At 43.4% G+C, this 25,335-nt stretch overlaps 1 protein-coding gene across 4 annotated transcripts in view; it reads left to right on the forward strand.

The window, feature by feature from the left end:
• Window positions 1-21,265, forward strand: part of Nck2 (NCK adaptor protein 2) — a 132,748-nt gene extending 111,483 nt beyond the window's left edge. For all 4 annotated transcript variants that reach the window (XM_020159077.2, XM_074050476.1, XM_074050475.1 and 1 more), the window contains 2 exons: window positions 739-1,460; window positions 20,933-21,265. In XM_020159077.2, coding sequence (XP_020014666.1) covers window positions 739-1,460; window positions 20,933-21,127 — 917 coding nt within the window. In that variant the 3' untranslated portion in view covers window positions 21,128-21,265. The remainder of the gene's footprint in view (window positions 1-738; window positions 1,461-20,932) is intronic.
• Window positions 21,266-25,335: the final 4,070 nt, after the last annotated feature.

Genomic DNA, 25,335 nt, shown 5'->3' on the forward strand with positions numbered 1-25,335 from the left:
TTAGGGCTTTTGAAACTCTCTTCCTCATGTACATGTTTCACATTACAGTGTTCTCCGTGCCAGCTGAGGTTTTTGCTTTTACTCTTTGATAGCCAGGATATACCTGCAGGGTAGTTGCAACCAGTTCAGTTGATTTTTGTTGACCCACTTAGGGGATTTCAGTCACAATATTAAAAGTGCTGGACTTGCAGCATAGGAAGGTGGGAGGTCCCTGGGCTGTTTCTCAGGAGGACCTGCCTTAAGCCAGGCAGGTCCTGAGGATGAGAAAGGGCAGAGGTGTGAGTTCTGCTGGCTGAGACCTGACCCTTCTTAGAATTGGGACAAGTCTTTGAACTCACTGAGTCCACTTCCCTGCGCAGTGCACAACTGCCAATAACGTTTACTCTGTGCCTTTATACCTTATTTTTCTATTTGGGGGCGGGGGGTCAGGGGTTCCTAAAAACAGATCGTCCTTTCAGAAGCAAACTTAATTTTCCTCTATCCTCGTTGTCTTTTGTGTCACAGGTGCATTTTGAATGGGTAAAGAGAGAAGTTTAAGTTCAGTCTCCACTTTTAGTAACCTCATACCGCACCATCTCACCACTATAGCTGCCAATGTCTTCTTTTCCAGATGGTCACTGTCATTTATAACCAGTCTGTGTGTCACCTGGTAAAACATCCAGGTCCTGGTAGGGATGTAGTGGGCGTAGTGCCCTACACGTGCCCAGTACCCACTGAGTCCATGCTGTGTCTCCGCAGGCCTTGGCAAGACGCGCAGGAAGCCTAGTGCGCGGGATGCATCCCCAACGCCCAGCACGGACGCCGAGTACCCAGCCAATGGCAGTGGTGCCGACCGCATCTATGACCTCAACATCCCGGCCTTTGTCAAGTTCGCCTACGTGGCGGAGCGGGAGGATGAGCTGTCCCTGGTAAAGGGCTCACGCGTCACGGTCATGGAGAAGTGCAGCGACGGCTGGTGGCGCGGCAGCTTCAATGGGCAGATTGGCTGGTTTCCCTCCAATTACGTGCTGGAGGAGGCGGAGGAGGCGGCTGCTGAGGCCCCGAGCTTCCTGAGCCTGCGTAGGGGCGCCGCGCTGAGCAATGGCCAGGGCGCGCGCGTGCTGCATGTGGTGCAGACACTGTACCCCTTCAGCTCGGTCACCGAGGAGGAGCTCAACTTCGAGAAGGGGGAGACCATGGAGGTAATTGAGAAGCCTGAGAACGACCCCGAGTGGTGGAAATGCAAAAACGCCCGTGGCCAGGTGGGCCTGGTCCCCAAGAACTATGTGGTGGTCCTCAGTGATGGGCCAGCCCTGCACCCTGCACATGCCCCACAAATCAGCTACACCGGACCCTCATCCAGCGGGCGCTTCGCGGGCCGGGAGTGGTACTATGGCAATGTGACGCGCCACCAGGCCGAGTGCGCACTCAACGAGCGGGGTGTCGAGGGCGACTTCCTCATTAGGGACAGCGAGTCCTCGGTAAGTGCTCGCCGCTCCACGCTCGGCCGGTGCTGGGCTAGCTTTTAGGCCGTGCTGCAAGAAAGCCAAGTGTACAGTAGGCCCTCTTATTTGAGGGGTCAGCTGCCCACGGCCAGCCTGGTCAGAAAACCTTCATGAAAAGTTTCCGAAGCAAATATGATAAGTTCAATATTAATATACTATTCGATGTTACAGTACATGGTTGTAATTGTTCTATTAGTTGTTCATCTCTTTACATGCCTGATTTATAAATTAAACTTTATCATAGGTATACATACCTGTAGGGAAAAAAAACAAGGTATATCCAGGTTTCAGTACTGTCCCTGACTTCAGGGTGTCCATTGAGAGTCCTGGACTCCCCCAGGATGAAGATTACACAGTATAACCCTTTTCAGGTCATGTGAATATACTTGCAGTAGCAAAAGTATATTTGTGGGTTCATATTAAGCCATGTGAATACTTTATAGCTTACCTAACTTCCTGGCTGGAGTATCTGTTCTCTGCCACTACTTACTGTCCTGGAGAGGAAGGGTAAGGAAAGGGCTTGTGAGCTGCTGGAGGTTGATGTACCAAGGGTCCCCCCCCTTACTACTCTAGAGAGGCGGCATCATGTGCTCTGCTGGCTTCCCATTCTGTGCCTATGTGATTTACTGTGTTTGTTGCTGTCTGTGGCCAAGGCGCACAGCGCTTTCTCAACGAGACATGGCTGGTTTCTGATGCAGCCTTTTGTTGGTTGGTTTGCTTTTCTTTGTAAACCATATAATCCCAAGGTCATCTCTGCTGCAGGCTGCGCCACTGAGCTCATCTCTGAACAGCTTTTAGAGCACTTAGGAGCTGAATTGAAAAGAGCTGTGGTCCTGAGTGAGCTGAGCTGCGTGGTGTGAAGTGAATCTGGGATGAGGCCACTTCTGTGGAGGCAGTTAGATTCCTTCCAGCATGCAGAGAATTGGGGGTTTGTGTTTGGGGTTCGGCCTGTCTGGAAGAGACCAGCAGTTTCACTTCAAAGCAGCCACTGTGTTTGCCCTTTACAGAAATACTAACCAGTTTTGTAGATGTTTTTCCAAATACCCCTTCTACATAGTGAGACCCCAAATAAGACTTGGGAACCTAGAGTCCAGCATGCTCACATTTTTCTGGTTCTCAGATGCGTGGGTTTCACATTCTAAATGCAAGCCATAAGACTAGCATGCATGTGCTCTTCTTTGATTATTGCCCCATGAGTAAGTTAAGGCCACAGCAAGTGTACACTCCCCCCCCCCCCATGACTGATTTGAGTGGAATTCGTGGTTCCTCAGAGAGAGGGGTGGTCATGATCTGTTCTTTGAAGCAGAAGAAGCATTGTGTTGCTGGAAACTGAACCCCTTTATGGTGTCAACAGCTTTGCAGGTTGACTGCAGCACTCTGAAAGCAAAACTGCATCTGAAATCTGAACTCTGAGATTTGCTTATCAAGCCACCAGAGTTTATCACTGCTGGCAAGACATCACATAGAATTGTTCTCACGGGCCCAAGTTCTGTGCACGGGCTTTCTAGATTGAGTTGGAGGCCTGCAGGGAATTAAGGACAGCAGGGCTTTTAACTCTGTAGAGCAGAAATTTAGAGAAAGCACTGGAAAACCAATTATAATATAAAATGTTCATCCAGAGTGCTTAGTCAAAACATGTATGTAATCCTTATTTAAAACGTTTGAATTTCAAACTGCACAGTGATGCATTCGTCCTGTTCATAGTTCTTGTGCCTAGGACTTGGGAGAAGAGGGAAAAGGGCAGATGAAGAGTGTTCAGGATCGCCAGCCCAAGGAGAGGCCTGTTGATTTTCCTGTGGGATGCGTGCAGGGAGTGGTCACTGAACTCTGGCTGGCTTCCATCGCAGACTGACTGCACCACACCATCTCATTTGCCTCGATTAGAGAATGAGCACATTTGTGAATAATGAAGCACTAATAGTTTCTGCCATTTTTATGAATGCCTTTCCAGATTCTTTTGTATCCTGCCTTAATTTCAGAGACATGGTAGGACACACTGACAAGGTCCAGGTCTTTGGTTCCAAGGGTACAGGGGCTCAGAGGGTTTCACTGGGACGTGCATCGGCTCTGCACACATGGTGACCCCACTTGGTGTGAGGCCCCTGTGACCTACTGCAATGAGGGACAGCTTGACCTCATGGTCTTGTCATGATACATGCTATTTTCAGTGGCTAGCTGCATGCCTGTGCTAGGGAGTGCTCCACTCGAAGGCATGTTGCCTGTTTTCTGCTGATGGCAGAACAGCCTGGGTTTGCCACATTTCTTGTTTAAAATCCAGTCCATTCTCAGCTGTGCTCCACAACTGCTGAGGACCTGTCTTGGTGAGCAAGTGGGAAGATCCCTTGCTTATTCTTTTCCCACCTTCTGCTTCCTTCCCCTCCCTTTCCCCTTCCCCTCCTCTGTCATTTTCCTGTTTACTTTGCTGCTTCTCAGGCTAGAGACTGGCTTTCACAGCCACTCCCAGGCTGCCAAGAGCCCTTAGGTTCATGATCTGACATAATTGCACATCCTGGTATGTGGGGATAGAAATGTTTCCAAGGGGCTCGGCCTCCTTCAGAAGTCAGAGGCAGAAGGCTTCATTTCACTCCTGTTTTCTTTTTGCCATCTTTGGGCCTGGGACTTCCCTTGATGGAGGTTCCCGTGGGAAGCCTAACTTCTGAATAAACACGGCAATTTTGGGGGCGCATCTTCAAGATAGGTATCATTTTCAAACATATCCCAAGTGATTAATTATAAATGAGCTAGATCTTTGCTGTTGTTTTGCATTGAAAATGCTTGCTCTTTTTCCCCTTTGAAGAATTAAAAATATCCCTATCTCTGAGTGCTTTTTGTGGGGAGAGATGCTTATTTTAGGAAGAGCAGAGGAAAACTTTGCCACATCTGTGCCCTCTAGGATGGTCAGATCTGTTGGACATCTCTGGGGTCATCCAGGGATGGAAGGAACAAACAGAACTGTTCCACTCTCTTTCTAGACCTGAACCTCAATACTTGGGTCCTTTTTTTTGCCTCTTTATCCCTCATCTTCACGGTCATTTCTCCTTAGCAGCCAAAGGGGATACGTTGTTTCTCGTCCTCTGTATTTGTCTGACCTTCGCCTCCCTAATGTAGAAAATCCAGAAATCCTCCTGCCTCCCTATGCTCAGAAGGCCTTACATATTTACCAACACTGATTCACTGGATAGAGGAAGCCGTGCTTACTATTAACTTGATTTTTGGCAGGCTGTGCAAGTTGTCAGCATTTTATTTTCTCAATAACTGTGTCGTTCATACCTGCAAAGGGTGTTCAGAAGGTGTCGGGTCAGAAGTAAGATGAGGTCTGACAAGGTACAGAGCCAGCCAGGATAACACACACAGGGTAGCAATGGCCAAAGGTTTAGGGAACTAAACCTTTAGGGAGCTTTAGCTCCCAGAAAGGTCACATTTACCTCCTATGCAGTATGTCTTGTGGGAATAATTAGATAATAATTTTTTTGTGTCAAGCAACACATTTATTTCAGGAAGAGAAAAACTGTCTTCCTAAGGAAGATTTAATGTATACATTGGCCACACAAAAAGTCAATGGGTGTTCATTCTTTTTAAAAATCTATTTATAGTACTTTGTAAAGAAATAAAAGAATTATGAGTCCCTTGCTATATTTTTAAATTATAATATTTCTTGTGGAAAACATTTCCAGCCATGGTTTCATCAGTCCACCGCTCTAGGTGGATTCTCACTGTAGTGAGTGTCTCAAGCCCCATAGGGACTTGTTAAAACTGAGCCTGAGAATTTACATTTGGAGCACAATCCTTTGTGACTGTGGTGCTACTGGTCTAGCCACTACATTTATTATGCCTTTTGTTTTGTTTTGCAGTGTTGGGGATTGAACCCAGGGCCTCATGCATGCTAGGCAAAGCACTGTGCCCCTGAGCAACATCCCCGGCCCTTACATGCATTCTTGATGATTTTATACATTTTTACAGCAGTTATTAAAACACCATTTCTGTGTTGTACTACATCTCCAAGAGCACTGAAAATCCTTAAAGGTGAAGATTGCAACTCTTTCCTAAAGTTTAATTTCACATGGAACTATTAGCATTCGTTAGATGGAATTCGTCTCTTACAATTTTGGTTTTTTGGGGTTTTTCTGTTAACTTTGCTCCTTTGAGTTTAAAAATAAAGTAGCTGCATTTACCAGGGATTTCTGCTGGAGAGTTGGGAAGAGTTCATTGTGGGAGTAGAGTGTGAGCTACCTCCAGGTCAGGTCAGAAAGCAGCAGCAATCAAGCATTTGAGTGATTTTCCTGACCAGCTCCCTGGTTTTGCGGCTCTGCACCTGTTCTCTGTTTCCTCCTGACTGAGTTAGTGTTAAGAGAAAGCAGGTTACCATGAGTAGGGCCTACATGCATCTGTCCTATTTCAAAGATAACAACTTATTTTAATTACTAGGTTTTGCTCAGCACCCAGTGGAAGTTTTTTCTCTCTTTAATCCTCTTTAATTCTTAAACCTGACTGCTCCATGAGCGTATTTAGTATGGACTCTTTTTCTAGAAGTTTGGTGCTCATGCCTGCCTCTCCTGGAGGCAGATCCTGCCTTGCGGCCCTGGCTAGCTAAGCTCTACAGTGCTTTTTTTGTGATGGTACCAGGGGTGCAAGGACTTCCTACTTGCTATGTAGTCTCTGTACCGTTTGAGCTACATCTCCAGCCCTTTTTTCTCTAGATACTTTTGAGATAGGATCTTGCTTTTTGCCCAGACTGGCCTGTACCACAATATATTTTACACTTCCTGCCATGACTGGGATGACAGGTGTGAGCCCACACCCAGGGTTTTTTTCCAGTGAAATAAGAGTCTCAACAACTTTTCTGCCTGAATTGACCCAGAACCACGATCCTCTCGATCTCAGCCTACCAAAGTAGCTAGGGTTACAGGCGTGAGTCACTGCACCTGGCTCAGTACTCACTTCTAAAACAGATGAACAGCATGCCACTTACTGGGATCTGTGAAGAGAGGGAGAGTTGTGTTAAAAGCTAACTCTCAGGATTTTATCAGCAGCAAACCTGAGGACTGTGTTCCTGGTTTCTTCTGGGCCATTGTTCCACCCCTGAGGCTGGGATATGCTGTCTGTTACATCCCTGGTCCTGCTGCAATTCAGTGTTGTCTGTACACACTAGATCAAAACTGGTGTACCAGACTGGCCTTTCAGTAATGCAGAATGCACTTGAGAATCTTAGGGTTTCTGCCTTAAAACCATCTTTTACTATAAAAAAATTGGAGTTGACTTTTATCTCTGCCTTGTTATATAGAAAATGAAACAAACACAAGTTGAGTGCCCCAATCCAAAATTCTACTGCTCTAAACTCTGGAACTTTCTGACCATGGACATGGCACTGCAGTGGAAAATTCCACACCTAACCTCATGTGACAGGTTGCATTCAAAGCATAGGTATACTAAAAATAGTATATAAAATTACCGTTGGGTTGTACATCTAAGGTGTATGTCGAACAGAAATGGATTTCTTGGGTAGATTTGGGTCCCCTATCAAAGATATCTCCTCATGTATATACAAATATTCCAAAATTCAAAGCTTCTGTTCCCAAGTACTTCAGACAAAGAATACTTGACCTGTAGCTAAACAGAACAGGGAGCAGTCTCTTACCTAAAGCTTGTTGGAACTTAAGTACACAAGCTGAGAGTGGGTTAGCTGAACAAGCCGGCTCACTATGGTACAGGTGAAGCTCTGGGCTCATAGTTCATCAACACCATCGTTTTCACATTGCTCATATCCATGCAGGTGGCTTCTCTGCATCTAGCTCCAATGTGTCATCGAGCTTTCCCCCTTTGCTGTGTTCCTGCCACTCTGAGCTCCATTAGCACCTAAGACTGCTAGTGCCTGTGCTGAGACTTGTTTCTACGTCTGGAGAACTCCGGAACACACCCTATGCCCTTCCCCACCCCAGCCTGAACCATCTTGGAAAGCACATATCTTTCCAGTCTCATTCTAGCCACCCTTGATTTGGAGAAGCCTTGGTTGACTCTCAGTGGGCCACATGCCCCTTGGTCGCCCTGCATACCCACATTACCTGGCTATGTTACCCCAATCAGAGGCCACATTAGCACCAAGAACACTGACTTGAATTGAGCACTTGCCATTGAATCCCAAGAAATATTCTCAATGTCAGTGGATGAGTACATAGTCATGTAGACATTCAGACACAGTTGGTGGGAGTGGAGCCTGCATCCTGCACAGCAGAGCACCAGGACAGTCCAGCTCATCTGGACTTGTTCTGCTCTCAGGCTGTGCTGACATGCTAGCCAGCTTGGATCAAAGCTGTGGCCTCTGGCGTGGGGTCCACACCTGGCTCTTCAGGCCTGCAAGCTCAGTGGGAGAGAAGTGATTGTCCTCTTCCACTGCCACTAGAGAACACCGTTCCAAACTAAAAAAGAAAAGATGTAAATAATTTAGCCATAATGGTATTCTGAAATACTCCCATTAAAATCCCACATCAGTAGCTATGTTTAACCTAAATATTTATGTGGAGCTCTTATAAAATTGCTAGAAAATATCAGAAATATTTTTCCCCAAAATAGTTAAAGGTGTAATGGAAAAGGAAAGAAAAAATACCTTGATCAAATAACTTATCACTTTAATATCAGAAGGACATGTATGGCTAAAATATGTATCCACCAGTGTAAACCTTCTGGGATTTTTACCTGTTTTCAGTCCTTCTTAGCTGTGACTGCAAAAAAACTGAGTATGTTTATCTTACAGATTAATGCCTTTGGTTTATGAAGAGGCACAAGTTAGACTTAGGCCCCTCACAATCTGATCATCACTTAGCTTAAATTAGCAGCAAGATGCAATCACAGACGTGATGAGGGGTCCCTGAACTGTATTTTTTTTCCTTCAACAAAACAAACATGCAGAGAACTGCTGATAGAGTGGGGCAGCTGAGCTGCCTGCAGCCTGCCACCCGGGCCCTTCTGTGGGACTGTTCCTGCTGAGGTGAGGTTGGGAAAGCCCCTGTGCCCCAGCTGTCAGGTCACCTTTGTGTGAGTGTGGCCTTGGGTGACACCTGGGGGAACATTTCTTTCTTAAAGGCAGAAGCAAATGGCTTCTTCTATAAACAGAGGGCTTGCACACTACTGCAGAGAGCTTTTCCCTGTGTCCTTGGAAAACAGTTCCTTTGCCATTTGCCAAAGAAATGTTTATGTTTTAGTCTTGAGATGTGCCCCATGGAGATAGTTTCTAAGGCATCTTATTAACATTCCTAGCTTTGGAGGCACATGGGGGCCACCAGTCAGGAATAGTCAGTGTCACCAGCATTTTAAAAAATTTTTTGGCCATACTGGGGTTTGAACTCAGGACCTCATGCTTGCTAGGCAGGTGCTTTACTACTTTTTACTTTAGTTGTTTTTCAGATAGGTTCTCACATTTTTGCCTTAGACTGCAGTCCTCCTATTTATGCCTCCTGTGCAGCTAGGGTGACAGGTGCATTACCACTGTGCCCTACTTACTGGCTGAGATGGGGTTTCACTAACTTTTTGCGTGAGCTGGCCTTGTACCACAATCTTCCTGATCTCTGCCTCCCAAGCAGCTGGGATTATAGGCTTGAGCCACCAAACCTGGCCCTGTCACCACCATTTTTGAAAGGTGGACAAAACATGTGGCTCATAGGAATATGCCCTCACAACAGCCAACAGCAGCCTTAGTGCTCAGAAAGTTCAGGGATTGTCATTGTCTGAGGCCAGCTCTCCAGCTGGTCCCCAAGAAAAGCCAAACAGTCACCAGGTACCACAGGTGATCTGAAGATGAGCATTCTTCACCCTGCTGTCCTCTCACCAGGAGCTGTGTGACTCCCACTGCCTTTATCAGCCCCTCCCGCCACAGACTGCACCACCTGACCACTGCTGGTGGCTTCTGTGAAAGGAGGAGCTCAGCATCCCCACCCAACATGATACTTTGGTTTCCATCAAAATTTTACAAGTTTTCTTAGATCAGCAGTAACCATTTTTATTTTGGCAAAATATATTTGACATAAAATTTGTCATTTTAGCCACCGAAGTATATAGTGCCCAGGCAAAAAGTTAGCAAGACCCCCATCTCAACTGAAGATAGTAGTATACTCTATAAACATAAATAGGAGAATTACAGTCCAAACTGTCCAAGGCATAAATTCAAGACCTTATCCCTAAAATAACTAAAGCAAAAACAAAGGGAGGGGGGTGCCTGGGGAGGCATGGCTCAAGTGATAGAACTGCCTAACAAAAGCAAGAACTTAAATTCAAACCCCAATACTTCCCCCCCCAAAAAAATACCAATTATATTATAGCTGTTGGATATCTATAGTAGAGTAGGTGCTTCAGCAAACAAATGGAAAAACACCCCTATATTTCCCAGATCAGAAGCATCAGTGTCACCAATGAACTTGCTACAAAAGCAGACTACAAGGCCTGTCCCCAGCCTGTTGAACTTGAATCTCTTGGGTGGGGCCCTCCGAGTGACTCTGATACTCATATTTGAGAACCCCTGAAGTATGGGATATAAATTTGGTTCATGCCCTTTTGAACACCATTGTATTATATGCATGGTAAAATTCTAACTTAAATTATTATCATTTAGTTATACCGGGGTATGACACTATAAAAAGACAAAGAGTGACAAGGACAGTATTCTAAAAGTCCCTCCCCTGAAAGATTTACACTTAACTTTAAGAAATATACTAAAGAAGGAAAGGAAGGGATGAACGCATGGACACATCCTAGTTTGTAAATAAATGGTAAAAGAGCTATTTGCTTATAGACTAGGCACATGGAACTTTCAGGGTTATTCTCTAGTTGATGATTGATTTGTCCTTATTAAAATAAATTCTAATGTAAAAACAGTATCATCAGTTGACAGCTAGTGTGACATCATTATAGACAGTTGATTTTAACAAGGAAAAAAGTGCTACATCAGACAACTAGGGAGGGTAGCCTAATAGAATGGTAAAACTGAAAGGTGGGTTTTCTGAGCTAAGAACAGAGAGGATATTAATCCATGGAGCATGGCTTGCCTCTCACCCACTGATTCTCCATTTTGAGAGATCAGTGGACCTCTCCTCTGGACACAAGATGTCTTCCTTAGGAAGTAGAAAGAAAAATACCCATTCACCAATGGAAAGGAAAGAATAATGTAGAGGGAATGTCCATATATGAGCAGATTACTGATGCTTGGAGACTTCTGTTCTCAAGTCCTTGTGGAAAGTCAAGAGCATTTCTGTTCTAGCCCACAGTGCATGATGAAAAGTTTTAAGGTTATTAAAGAACCAGGAGTGCCTTGAAGCAGGGTCCCAACCTCCCCTCTCATTTCCTCATGGCCATGATGCTCAGAAGAAAATTGCATTAATGCTTAAGGTCTCAGAGATGAAGGAAGAAATGAAGGATATTAAAGACTGCATGGCATGCATTTCCCCCCTCAGTGAGAAAATAGTGACTAAGTTTTGAGTGAAGGAGAGAAATATCTGACCATGTTGCCTGCTTCATAAAAACAAAAAAAGTGCTTTTTGAGTAAAGTAAGTAGATACAGCTTTAGGAACCAGTTGGCCTTGTAGAAAGAACACTCTGGGGTTCTTGTATAAAACACTCCCATGAGAGCAAAAATTGCAAAGAGATGAGGTGTAAGAATCACTTAAAGGAATGAGTAGTGGAAGAGGTAGTCAAAATTGGCAATTCATAACTCATTGCATTTATTGTAAGGCAGGTAGTCTGAGTCCAATATGGATGTGGAATTTAATCAGGTTCTTAGATTTAGAGGGATTATATTCAAATAGGGACCTAAACCTTAAATGAAAACCATAATCATAAGGGCCACCCCAAAAAGGTTGATTTTCTAATTAATTATCTTCAGATTCCACTTGGAAAATGACTTTCTAAAAAGAAGAAAGGAATGAATTGTGTACTAACTCTTCTCTAGAACCTCTGATTCACAAATAGGAACAGAAAAGTCATTCCTCAAAAGGAGCAGTCAGAGAAGATGACAGGAAATGACATTAGAGAATGTGAACAATTACTTTCCAGCAAAGAGAAATGATACCTAGTGTTGGGAAAAGGGAAGGGTAGGGACATTTGGGCAAAGGGAGAAAGCCAGAGGGGAATAGAAGGCAGCTGTTTGGAAATAGAGGAGGTGGTACAGGACTGAGTAGTTCAATCTTAGTACAGCCATAGAAAATTCTAACAAGTGTAATATCTAGAGTGGCATAAAAAAGATGTTCACATGTTCTTCAGTACCCCCCCCCCAATACTCGGAGAATGGAGCCTATTCTTTCCACTGAGCGGGGGCTGCACTCACTGACTCACTTCTAGTTTGGAAGAGCCAGCAGCCATGTTATGCAAATGACCCAAACATTGTATGCACATGTGAATAAAAAAAATGATTGACACACAATAATTGTACATACTTATGGGTTGCAATGTGATGTTTCAGTACGTGAATACATTGTGTAATCTGGCTGATATTATGACTGCAATTTTATGCGAAACTCGGAGACACAACCACCTAGCTAATTTAGGTCTTGAATCACTGACACACTGAATCTAAATGAGGTAAGTAATTGTTGTTTTAAGTTGCCAAGTTTCAAAGTAACTTGTTACACAGAAATAAATAACTAAATTTGGTTTAAAAAAAAAAAAAGTATGTTCTGTGCTAGAACTGGCCCAAGTGTCAGTTTGACAGATACTTTATTCAACCCACAGATAACGCAGTCTTGCTTTCAGTGGAGGTAGAACAGGAGTGAGATGCAGTAAGTATATGATACACTCAGCTCTAATTAAGTTGAATGGAAGACTTTCTGAAGAGGGAAATTTGTTTTTAATTTGAGCTCCTTAATACAACATCAAGGTGTGTGCATGGTTGCATGCACCTGTTAGAGCAGTGAAATTAACGCAGCAGCAAAGGTAATTTTTAATTTCATGGGCTCCTGCGCAGAAATCTTAAGATAGAGACATGGAACCAACTTATGCTAAGGGAGAGTGCTTGAAGTCAGGAATGTTCTGAATTCAAATTGAGTAGACTTTTCACAGGAAAATGAGCAACCTGCACTAGTATACACTCTTCTATGGTACAGGCTGTATCTCTTTCATCTAAGACTTTGTTAGGAACTTTCTGAGTTTTGGAATATTTGCATATACATTATGAGGCATTGTGGGGTGGGACCTAAGTCTAAAACTATATATACTTTATATTACACAGCTTGACAGCATAGTTTTATACAATATTTTAAATAATATTTTGCATGAGACAAAGTTTCATGGTGCAAAGTTTTCCACTTGTGGCCTGCTCTCATCACTCAGTTTCAGATTTTGGAGCATTTTGGATTTCGGATTAGGGATACTCAACCTGTACCACTAAACACCTCTAAATGAAATCTGAAGATAACAGACCAGTGGGTCTCTCCAAAGATTGGCAGCAAACCTGTCAGAAAAGCAGATTCCCAAGCTAGGCCCCAGACCCACAGAAGCAGCAACTCTCCTGGGTGGGACCCAGCCATCTGTGTTTCCACAAGCTCTCCAGGGGATCCTGATGCCATTTCAGAATCAAAATGAAGTTTGGGTCAACCACTAACAAGTTGGAGCCACTGACAAATGGTCAGAGGCACCGGGAAGAGATGTGAGCAGGGTTTATGGGCAAAGCAATCCCATGATGAGGGAGTCCACGTATGACCTGACCAATCTATCATGCCTTCTGATTCTGCCTAGACTTTCCTTGTGGGGATTTCCCCATGGGACAGCTGGGACATGGCTGAAGACAGGGTGGTAAGGTCTCCTTCCTCCAAATGGAGCCATTCCCTGAATCTGATGGAGACTGAGCTACTCCAGAACCCAGATCCCACACAACTCCACCTCCAAAGATGTGAGGCAGGGAACAAGTCCCCCAAAGGCATCTCAACCATTCCTGCTCTCTCGTCTGGTCCTTCCATGCCCAGCTTCTTGAATCAGGCTTACCAAAGAGAACCATGTAGCACACCCCTCAAGGAGCAGCAGGTGCTGATGGCATGAGAGCACTCTAGAACAATGCAGCTTGTTTAAGAACCTGAACAACTTTTGGAGACTTGCAATCAAGACGCTGGGTGAGGCTACAGTCATCAGGCCTGACTGGTACCATGGGGACCCCTGCAGGGCTGCTGGCTCTCCCAAACTAGAAGTGAGTCAGTGAGTGCAGCTGTTGCTAATGTATGGCTCATTAGCCATACAGTGAGTGTACTGTTGCTAATGATGGCTCTTCTAACAGGGGTGAGGTGGAATCTTAGTGTGGTTTTAATTTGCATTTTCTTTATTGCTAGAGATGGTGAGAATTTTTTCATGTGTTTTTTGCCATTTGAATTTCTTCTTTTGAGAAAGTTCTGTTTAGTTCACTTGCCCATTTGTTTATTGGTTCATTAGTTTTCGGAGAATTTAGTTTTTTAAGTTCCCTATATATTCTGGTTATCAGTCCTTTGTCTGATGTGTAGCTGGCGAATATTTTCTCCCACTCTGTGGGTGTTCTCTTCAGTCAAGAGACCATTTCTTTTGATGAACAGAAGCTTTTTAGTTTTATGAGGTCCCATTTATCTATGCTATCTCTTAGTTGCTGTGCTGCTGGGGTTCCATTGAGAAAGTTCTTACCTATACCTACTAACTCCAGAGTAGTTCCTACCATTTCCTTTACGAACTTTAGAGTTTGGGGCCTGATATTAAGATCTTGGTCCATTTTGAGTTAATATTGGTACAGGGTGATATACATGGATCTAGTTTCAGTTTTTTGCAGACTGTTAACCAGTTTTCCCAGCAGTTTTTGTTGAAGATGCTGTCTTTTCTCCATCATATATTTTTAGCGCCTTTGTCAAAGACAAGTTGGTTATAGTTGTGTGGCTTCATATCCGGGTCCTTTATTCTGTTCCACTGGTCTTCATGTCTGTTTTTGTGCCAGTACCATGCTGTTTTTATTGTTACTGCTTTGTAATATAGTTTGAAGTCAGGTATCGTGATACCTCCAGCATTGTTCTTTTGACTGAGTATTGCCTTGGCTATTTGTGGCCTCTTGTGTTTCCATATAAATTTAATGGTAGATTTTTCAATCTCTTTAATGAATGTCATTGGAACTTTGATGGGAATTGCATTAAACATGTAGACTTTTGGGAGTATAGACATTTTTACTATGTTTATTCTACCAATCCATGAGCATGGGAGATCTCTCCACTTTCTATAGTCTTTCTCAATCTCTTTCTTCAGAAGTTTATAGTTTTCCTTGTAGAGGTCATTCACATCATTTGTTACACCTAGATATTTGATTTTTTTGAGGATTTGCTTGTTCTTGTTTTCCTAGGAATTTGAGATGTGTCATTAGGTCATTGATTTGGGATCTTTCAGTCTTTTTCATATATGTACTCGTGACTATAAACTTTCCTCTCAGGATTGTCTTGGCTGTTTCCCATAGGTTCCGGTAGGTTGTGTTTTCATTTTCATTGATTTCCAGGAACTTTTTAATTTCCTTTTTTTATTTCATCAATGACCCATTGTTCATTAAGCAACGAGTTATTCTGTTTCCAGCTGTTTGCATGTTTTTTGTCTTTACGTTTGTTGTTGAGTTCTAGTTTTATTGTATTGTGATCAGATAGAATGCATGATATAATTTCTGTTTTCTTATATTTGCTGAGGCTTGCCTTGTGCCCTAGGATATGATCTATTTTGGAGAAGGTTCCATGGGCTGCTGAGAAGAATGTATATTGTGTAGAAGTTGGATGAAATATTCTGTAGACATCAACTAGGTCCATTTGATCTATGGTATATTTTAGATCTCGGATTTCTTTATTGATTTTTTGTTTGGATGACATATCTATTGATGATAATGGCGTGTTAAAGTCTCCCACAACCACTGTGTTGGAGTTAATATATGCTTTTAGGTCTTTCAGGGTATGTTTGATTAAATTGGGTGCATTGACAATTGGTGCATTGACATATAGGTTGATGACTGTTATTTCCTTTTGGTCTATTTCCCCTTTTATTAGTATGGAATGTCCTTCTTTATCTTGTTTGATCAATGTAGGTTTGAAGTCTACTTTGTCAGATAAAGTATTGCTACTCCTGCCTGTTTTTGGGGGCCATTGGCTTGGTAAATCTTCTTCCAGCCTTTCATCCTAAGCCTATGCTTATTTCTGTCAGTGAGATGGGTCTCCTATAAGCAACAAATTGTTGGATCTTCCTTTTTAATCCAGTTCGTCAAACGGTGCCTTTTGATAGGGGAATTAAATCCATTAACATTAAGTGTTAGTACTGATAGGTATGTGGTGATTCCTGTCATTTAGTTGTCTTAGTTTGAAGGTTTGATTGTGTGTACCTAAGTTGAGGTTACTCTCTACTTTCTTGGTTTTCTTTTCCTGTAGTTTGGTGCTGCCTATCCTTTCATGGTTTTGTTGGGTTTCACTTTCTGTGTCCAGAATCCCTTGAAGAATCTTTTGTAGTGGTGGCTTTGTGGTCACATATTGTTTTAGTTTCTGCTTATCATGGAAGACTTTTATTGCTCCATCTATTTTGAATGATAGTTTTGCTGGGTAGAGTATCCTAGGGTTGAAGTTATTTTCATTCAGTGCCTGGAAGATCTCACCCCAAGCTCTTCTTGCTTTTTATGTTTCTGTTGAGAAGTCTGCTGTGAGTTTGATGGGTCTACCTTTGTATGTTACTTGTTTTTTCTCTCTTACAGCCTTCAAAATTCCTTCCTGGGTCTCTGTACTTGCTGTTTTAATGATAATATGCCGTAGGGTAGTTCTATTTTGGTCTTGTCTGTTTCCTGTTCTGGAGGCCTCTTGCAAGTGTTTGGGAATAGATATCTCTGGATTTGGGAAATTTTCTGTTATTATTTTGTTGAATATATACATTCAACATAGCATTCCCTTTGCTTGCACCTCTTCTCCTTCTTTAATGCCCATGATTCTCAGGTTTGGTCTTTTGATGGAGTCAGTGAGTCCTTGTATTTTCTTTTCACAGATCTTGAGTTGTTTAAATAAAAGTTCTTCGGTTTTTCCTTTAATTTCCACTTCATCTTCAAGTTCTGAGATTCTGTCTTCTGTTTGTTCTGTTCTGCTGGATTGGCCTTCCATTTTGTTTTGCAGTTCTGTTTCGTTCTTTTTTCTGAGGTTTTCCATATCCTGAGTCCCTTCCTCTTTAATGTTGTCTATTTTTGTCTTGAGTTCATTTATCTCTTTATTAATTGTGTTCTTTGGTTCACTTTGACTTTGGTGTTTATACAGTGCTTCTATGGTTTCTTTTATTTCTTCTTGTGCTTTCTCAAATACTCTATTTTTGTTGTCTTGGAATTTCTTGAGTGTCTCCTGTACATTTTGGTTGACCATATCCAGTATCATCTCTATAAAATTCTCATTGATTACTTGCAGGATTTCTTCTTTCTGGTTATTCTGTCTTCCTGTCATTGCCCTTGGTATTGTTATTGTCCCTGTACTGTGTGCAATATAGTATTTTCTAGCTTGTAATAGTAACAGTGGTGATATTTAGAATGGAAGGGTGAGAGGAGAGGGAAAGCCAAGAAGGTAAAGAAAAAGGGAAAAACAAGTAAAAAAACAAACAAAAAAGTTTCAAAGATATAAACAGGGAGAGATAGTGTACTAATCAACAGCAAGCTAAACAGGCATTAGAGAGACAGGATTGAAAAATAAAATAAAAATAAAGTAATATAAAATAAATGTCCAAGTTCTAATGCAATAAAGTTTCAGTCTTAATAATTTTGGTGTTAGTCCCTCAGCCTCCAATCCTGGAGCTGGTGTCTCAGAAGTAGTTCTGTCATTGTCTCATCAAAAGGGAAAAAACCCAAAAAAAACAAAACACCACAAAGTGTCCCAAGTTCAAATGCAATACAGTTTCAGTAAGTTTTTCAGCATGTAGGTGTAGTTCAGTTGTTCATCAAAGGAAAAGAGAAAAAAAAAGTCTGGAGACAGTTCTGTGAATGGCTATCTGTGGCTGCAGCTCACCTGCCTGCTGCTGGAGGCTTTATTTATGCAGTCCTCGGGATTGAGCTTAACACTCAACTAGCCCTGCAGGCTTTGTTTACTTAGAGTTCTCCTGTGTGCGACTGCCATTGTTACCAGGTTTCCCCTTTCCAAGCACACTGGGGGAGGTGACACTGCACCAGCTTTCTCCAGCCAAAGTGTTTATTTACAGTTCACATGGGAAGTGGGTCTTCCCCCCTCTCCTGTGGAGTTTTCCTCCCACCGCCACTTTTACAAGCTTTCCTGTTCCTGGTTGCTGGGTGGGTGCTGCTGCTCCTGTCTTCTCTGGCCAGCTTCTTTATTTACCGTTCCATGGGGGATTGCCCCTCCCCCCCTCTTTGGCACTCAGGACATCCCCCCCTCTTTGCTACGTGTCTTTTTTGTTGTTATTGCTTATTATTCAGCTTTTTTTTCTTTTTTTCCCTGTGGGGGATCGGTTTGTCCAGGGGGACATGCTGATCTGGCCCAGGGTTGTCTGTGGGAGTACCGCATGCCGCTTAGCTCACCTTGTGGTCTGCATCTTCCCAAGCAGTCTGGGCGCTGGCATCTGTCAGCGTAGGTGCCCTCCTGGTTCTCCGTTTAACATGGAGTGGGACTGCTATGCACAAGCTGGGTTGTGGAGGAGTCAAAGTTTTGCCTCTTCTTGGTGGTTTTTCCTGTAGGTGTATCTCCAGCGTCTCTCCAAGATTTTACTTTGGAAGCACGCTTTCTGCTTCCTCCCTCTAGTCACCATTTTGGAATCTCCCCAGAACATACTTACTTACAGAATGTTCATAGCAAAGAATCTGAAACTGAAATTAAAATTATTTTTAAGGAAAACCTGAAGCCGTTGAGAGAAGGTTGTATAGTTCAGGTCCTGACTTGTGTGCCCTGTTGTACACAGTGTGTGCCATCGGCCATGGTGATTGTCCTAACCCACTAGGACTGGTGACAGTCATGATGGTGATACTGTGATGAACTCACTGAGAAGCAGCTGTTTGAATTTGTTTTACGTCCAAAACCTCGCACAGCAACTAACTTGGATGATAACACTGAGAATACTGAGCTAACTTGCATCCTTCTTGTTAGTTCCAGTCTGTGAAAACAGTTATGATTCAAGAATTGTGCAGCCATGTAACTACTTTTACTGGTCAGTTTTGTGTTCTTCAGTTTTAGCTACCTACAGTCAACTACAGGCCAAAAATACAAAATGGAAAATTCCAGAAATAATCCTACTTTTTAAATTATATGCTGTTCTGTTAGCATGATGAAATCTCATGTGAACCCACTCTGTCTCCTGCAAAACATAAGTAACCCCTTCTTTCAGTGTTTTCCACACTGTGTGCACTAGCCTCTTGTTAATCTTTAATCACTCAGTAGCTGTCTTGTTTTTCAGACTGTTATCCCATGCTTGTGTTCAAGTAACCTTTATTTTACTTAACAATGCCCTGAAGGGAAAAAGTAGTATGCTGACAGTTCAGATATGTCAAAGAGAGAACTGGTAAACTCCTAATTACAGTTCGGGTATCCTTTGGGGGTCTGGGACTGTAAGCCTGAAGATTAGGAGAGATTATTGTGTATTGTGTTGACAGCCTCGTTGACATGTTCATCTGTGACATCAAAGTTCTATAATCCTTTGAAGTAACTGTCAGGTTCTGTGTCTTCCCCATCCCTCTTCCCCACAACCCACTCATGGCCAAGATCTTCAAAATCTGTGGTCTGAGGCCCACTCTGAGATCACCTTCCTAGAGTTTCTTCTAGAACCTTCTCCTGGGACTCTTGGTCCTTACAGATTTGTTCTCGTTTGATCATTTTGGGACAAAGCAATGCATAAATTCAGACTGTTATAATTGTCCCTGTCGTTCCTTCACCTGAACACCTGTGGTGGGTGGGTGAGCCCCATTGCCTGTCAGTTTGCATTGTCCCAGACCCCATTCTTGAGTTGTTATTGGCAAAGATGGAGGCATGCCTCATTTGCAGGATTTGCTTACCTGTCTCAGACGAGGAAAGGACACAGCAGGGCCAGCTGCTGGCTCCCAGGCAGCAGCAAGTCCCTGGGTGTTGGGAAAGTAGAAGTGGGCTCAGGAATTCAGCTGAGATCTATAGGAGCCTGAGGTCCTGCCATAGCGGGCATGGACTTGCTGCACAGCAAACCAGAGAGCAGGCTGTCCCTTTCTTGTGCAGCAGGCTTCTGGGAGGCAGTGTACTCTTTGAGCTGAGGGAATGACTGGCCAAGTTGGGGACCAAGGTCAGCCTAAGAACACCCATGAACAGGAGCAAAAGGGGTCTGAGGGCAGGACATGCTTTAATCTTGTGGACTGAACTCGAAGGCAGGGGTCGTGGAAAGCAGGTGCATTTTATTCTAAGGCCACTGGGGGAGGCCAGGGTCCCTCCACCTTCCTCTCAGTCACAGGTTTAGTGGCTTTAGTGGCACAGAAGGGACAGGTCCTTCATTTCTCTACCACTGGTTCCTGCACCAACTTCATGCTGCCCACAGCTCAGACTGAGTTCCCATTTTTTCAGAGGCCTTTTCCGATTCCACTTCACAAGTGTGTGTACATACACACTCACACATGCTCACACTCACACACATGCTTCACACATATAGCCACACATATACATATAGCTATAATAGTCACACATACACATGCATGCACTTAAAACTGCCTTCTCTAGGTCCTTTTTCTCTGTCTCTGTTGCACTTAGCCACAGCTTGCAACCATGTATTCACTTGCTTATTTGTGTTCAATAAATGTTATTTATTGAATTAATACCTTTTTTTTTTTTTTTTTGGCAGTACTGGGGTTTGGAACTCAGGGTTTTTCACTTGCAGGGCAGGCACCTCTATCACTTGAGCCACGTCTTCACCCACCAATACCCATTTTTAAACAGAAAGTTCCTCATTGAATATCCTTTCTGCATGTTTTTCAGTAAATGAAATAGAAAGGTCAATTTTAAGAAAAAATGACATATTCCTAAAATATACTCAAGTAAACACTTCTCAATAAAATCTATGTTCAGATCATAATGCAACCCCCTCTTGGGATTATGTATTATGTTTCAATGCAATTTTCCACTGCCTTTAAAGTTAGAATTATTTTTTTGAAGGCTTGATTTCTAGTAAAAGCCAGAAGCAGTGAAATTTCTTTGACTAGTGTCCAGTTTGTCAGAAGTAGTTGGGAAGTAAAAATTTCAGGTTTCTTCACCCAGGTTAGCATAGTTGTCATCCTTCCTCTAATGAGTTAAAGGAAAAAAATGCATTCAGTCCTGACACTGCAAGGAGCAAGACCTCATTTGTCTTTGAGTCAGAACACAACTCTGCTATTCTAGGTAATCACCCAGAGCCCAGCGTTAGCAAGGTGGTCATCTGTCCCATAGGGCAGGCCTCAGCTGGCAGCCCAGGACAGTCGAGCCTAGCCACTGCCCTCAGTTTCCTGCTCCCTTCTGTTTGTAACTCCTCTTCTGTTTCTTCCCCAGCCCAGCGACTTCTCGGTGTCTCTCAAAGCATCAGGGAAGAACAAGCATTTCAAGGTGCAGCTCGTGGACAATGTCTACTGCATTGGGCAGCGGCGATTCCACAGCATGGACGAGCTGGTGGAACACTACAAGAAGGCACCCATCTTCACCAGCGAGCACGGGGAAAAGCTCTACCTCGTCCGAGCCCTGCAGTGACAATGGCGTGTGGCCTCCTGAGCCCCACCAGCTCCAGGCCTGCTCTCCCACAGAGGGCCTGCAGCCAGCCACCCTGGCTTGGCTTCACAGCCTGGTCGTTCTGTTCAGCTCGGTTCTTTTCCCATCCACCACCCCACATCTCGCAGCCCTGTCCACACCTCCTAGACACTTTTAGAGAGGGGGTGGTGGAGGGGGCGAGCCTGTTCGCTTTTTTCCTTTTCAATTGGAAATAGTATTCATCTTCTCAGAGCCCCTCACTAAAAGACTTGGGGTGCAGCCAGAGGCCGTGAAGCTGCACTTAGTGAGCAAGTAAACCTCCACATGCCAGCGTGGGGTTCCCCTGTGGACCATGCAGCAGGTGCAGGCCAGCCAGCAGTCCTGGGCCCAGCCTGGGCCCCTGTGTGGCTCCCAGGCCCTGCAGGGAGGCAGTGCTTGCAGAGAGCAATACTGGAACCACCGGAGAGATGGCAGTGAAGAAGCTGTCCAGTGCCTTTGAGGCGGCGCTTGCAATAAAGAGGATTTTCATGAGTCAGTCTGCAGAAGAGGAGCTGGTGACGCAGAAAGACAGATGTTTCAATTATTGACCCCACACGTGCCATCCACATAGTGCTTTTTCCTCTCGCCCTTTGGCTTGTTTGAATTTCACAATTATATATTTAATTCTCAAAGTAATACGTATCTGTAGCCGTTTGTTGACACTAATAACAGATGATTAAGGGAAACAGCTGATCTTTGGGGAAGGGGAGCTACCAATACTTTATACACATACACTATATATATATATATATAATATATGTATATTATATATATATTATTTGCTTTACAGGGAACTTTTTCAGGGTTTACAAAAGAATATGTGACTGGTAGTAAGAGACACAGAATGTTTATGAAGAAATTGCATTTTCTTTTTTCTTTACATTTGAACTTCTTTATAGTTTGAATATACAGTCTTGAGATGGCACATTCCTACAATTGAAGAAGGGGTCTTGCGATCCCCTAAACTTGCATACCTGGTTTTTTGGATATTGTAATAAAAAAAAGTATTATGACAAGACTGTGAGTGTTTGTCTTTGGGTACACTTTACTTGTTAGGGGAAGAATATCTGCAACACTCACCACACAGAGCCGGAGGGGATTGGTTTTAGAGAAGAGTTTAGCAGTTCATTATTTGTGTGTTTTCTTTTTCTACCACCACACTTTTATACTGAAATATTTGAAATAAAGAGCCTTAGCTAGCGAAGGTTCCAGGAGAACCAAGAATGTCGAATTTGATCTTTACTCTTTGGAAATTCTTGGTTAGAAAAAAATAAACTTTAGCTAGGAGCACACCTGTAAAGCACACACTTAGGAGACTGAGGCAGGAAGATCTCAAGTTTGAGGCCAGCTTGTCACTACATAGTGACACCCTGTCTCAAAAATAAATGTATTTTTATTTTACTTAACTAGTGCTTACACTCAGTGGCCATATCCAGAGAGCTGTCCTAATTATCTCAGTCAGGAAGCATTTATTGTTCAATAAACCACGATGTGCCAGGCATGGCTATATACTCACATAACACAGGCTCTGTCTCTCAAGAGCCTGTTCAGCTCCTGGGTATAGAGGCATGGTGTCATTTTTCACTCATCACAGCCCTGTGAGGTGGCTCCTACTGACAACCCCATTTTGTAGGTGGAGACAGAGACTGCAAGTCAGTTTACACGGCATGTGGCTGCTGCTCAGATGAGCAGGGAAGCTGACCCAGGACTCCACTCCAGGACTGTGCCCTACCAACCCCAGCCTAGGAAGGAAGTCAGGAGAAATGAGGCATTTCCTGGAAGTTTACTTCCTCTGCCATTCATTCCTGCTTCCTATGAGTTTGTCGTATCCTTTTTTGTGCCTTAGATTATAATCAATTAGAAGTTGGGTATCTGGTTCCCGAACTGGGTGGGACCCAGTCATGGTGAGTAAACGTTCAGGTGAGTGCAGCACATGTTTCTTCTCTACCTTGCCTATGGAAAGACAGTGATTCTTGTAGATGGTCAGATCTCACTGCTGTGTATTTGACCTTCTGCTGGAGTCCCTCTAAATAGTGAGTTTTTTAAAAGAGTAGAAGAAACAATAGACAAAAGACAGGTATACATTTTGGCTTTGGGAACTTCTTTAAGGCTCATGGTAGTTGCTGACAACTACTTTCAGTCTTGCCTGGTGAGGATCCTCTAGCTACACAAGGTAAGGCAGGAATGGCAATTATTAAATTAAGGAGCCAGACCCTAGGATAACTTTGTAGCAGGTATACTAGCAGAGGGCAGATTGATAGTCCACATAGTCTGGAAGCTCTAGAGAGAAGAAGGCCAAAGCAAGATCCCCTCATGTTTGGAGTGTAGGCCACTGAAACTGGCCAGGTGACATTGGTGCCATCAGCCTCCCTGCATGTCCAGATGTTTCCTGAACAAATCTTGTTGTCCACTGCCTGCCTGGATAGCAAAGGACAGTGCAGGTTAGTCATTCTGTAGATGGGTCACTTTGCTCACTTGTTTGTATTTAAGTGTGTGTGTTCATTTTGTGTGAGCATCATGCTATGTTACAGTGTGGAATGTAGCCACCAAGCCCTTCACATATGGCTTATGGCCAAATGCAATGAAGTGATGTTTCTAGGAAGCTGACTGGTACCCAATGAAATGCTGACATTTCCAAACGAACATTTACAAGGGGTCCTGTGTCTATAAAGCAGAACACTGCCATCAAGGAGTCAGACAAAAGAGAAAACATTCTCGATTTTGCAGAAACATGATCTATACTTTTTTTTGAAATAAGAAACTTCAGTTTAGCTGTGTTTCAATTCTTGTGCCTTCAATATAGTTATTTCTGTGGTTCTCAACAAATTATCCAACTTAAATAGCTTTTAGAATGTCCCAGTATTTAGCATTTAATGACAGTTACACATTCTGTGACCAACGTATGTATACAAGTTAAGACGGCACATTATTGGATGGTATAATCTTAAGAGTATGTCTGAGTACGTCATCTGTTGCCTAAAATGTCATGTGTCACATGACACTTCCCTATAAACAAGAGTTTAGTTTTGGCCTTTTTCACTAGATACGGCTTTATTTTATTATGAGATTGTGTAATTGACGTTATTGAACCAGGTCTGTTTTGCCTGCCCCAGGGTGTGCTAGTCACAGAAACAACAGTAAGTTTCACAGGAGTATTGATAAGGCAGTCAAGCCTATGGTGACAGGAAGAGGAGTTCTTGTCTCCACCTTCCCTGGGATAGGGCTTGGGGATATAAATACACAAATAAGGCTGAGGCCTGGCAAAGATGATCAGATCGAACTGCTGTTACCATCATGGCTCACACGCAGAGGTGTTAGCTATCGCCAACTAAAATCTGTTGACTAAAATCTGGTGACTTCTAGAGAGTTTACTGAGGAATTAAGAGCAGGTGACTTGTTAGAATTGGACCTTGAATGTTCCCCAAAAGCCCGTGACACTATTGGGAGGTAGTGAAACCCAGAGGTGGGACCTAGCAGAAACAAGTTGTGTTTTGAAGGAGATAGACCCCTGCCCCTTCCTCTGCTCAACTGCATGAGATAAACAGGCCTCCTCTACCACACACTCCCCGCCATGATATATGGACTGCCTAACCACAAGCTCACAGCAACAGGGCCTCAAGCAACCATGGACTGCTCTGAACGCATGAGCCAAAATAAACCTTTCCTCCCAAAGTTGATTATCTCAGATATTTTGTCACAGCGATAGTGACCAGATGGTTTAATCAGGTTTTTCCCTCATAGTAGTGAATATGGTTATTTCAGCTCTAACACATTGGGAGCTGCTAGCTGCTGTCCTGTGGTGTGACACTGATTCATCTACATAAGAGCACCTGCTCAGAGCCATGCAGGATGACAGTGCCAGCTTGTCCTTATCAACCCAGTGACTCAGCTTCTCTGTGTTTGCTCACAAGAAACATAGGGGTGCTTGTCCCTATCTTATGTACCTGCAAAGTAAGCATCATGGGAACAATGTTAAGGTCTGCCACCAGCTGCCCCTGGGCCCCATTTTTCATGTCTTTCTGCTCTGTTTTTGCTCCTGATTCTCATTGTAAACCTGGCTATAACCATGTCACTGCCTGAATGTTGGGCTGCCTTGAAATCTCCACCAGATTAGTCTATCACCTTTAGACTCAGCCTTCCACAAAGTCTTAAGGCATGGACAAAATGTACAC

The sequence above is a fragment of the Castor canadensis genome, chromosome 12 (genome assembly GCF_047511655.1).
Source record: "Castor canadensis chromosome 12, mCasCan1.hap1v2, whole genome shotgun sequence".
Taxonomy (NCBI): Eukaryota; Metazoa; Chordata; class Mammalia; order Rodentia; family Castoridae; genus Castor; species Castor canadensis.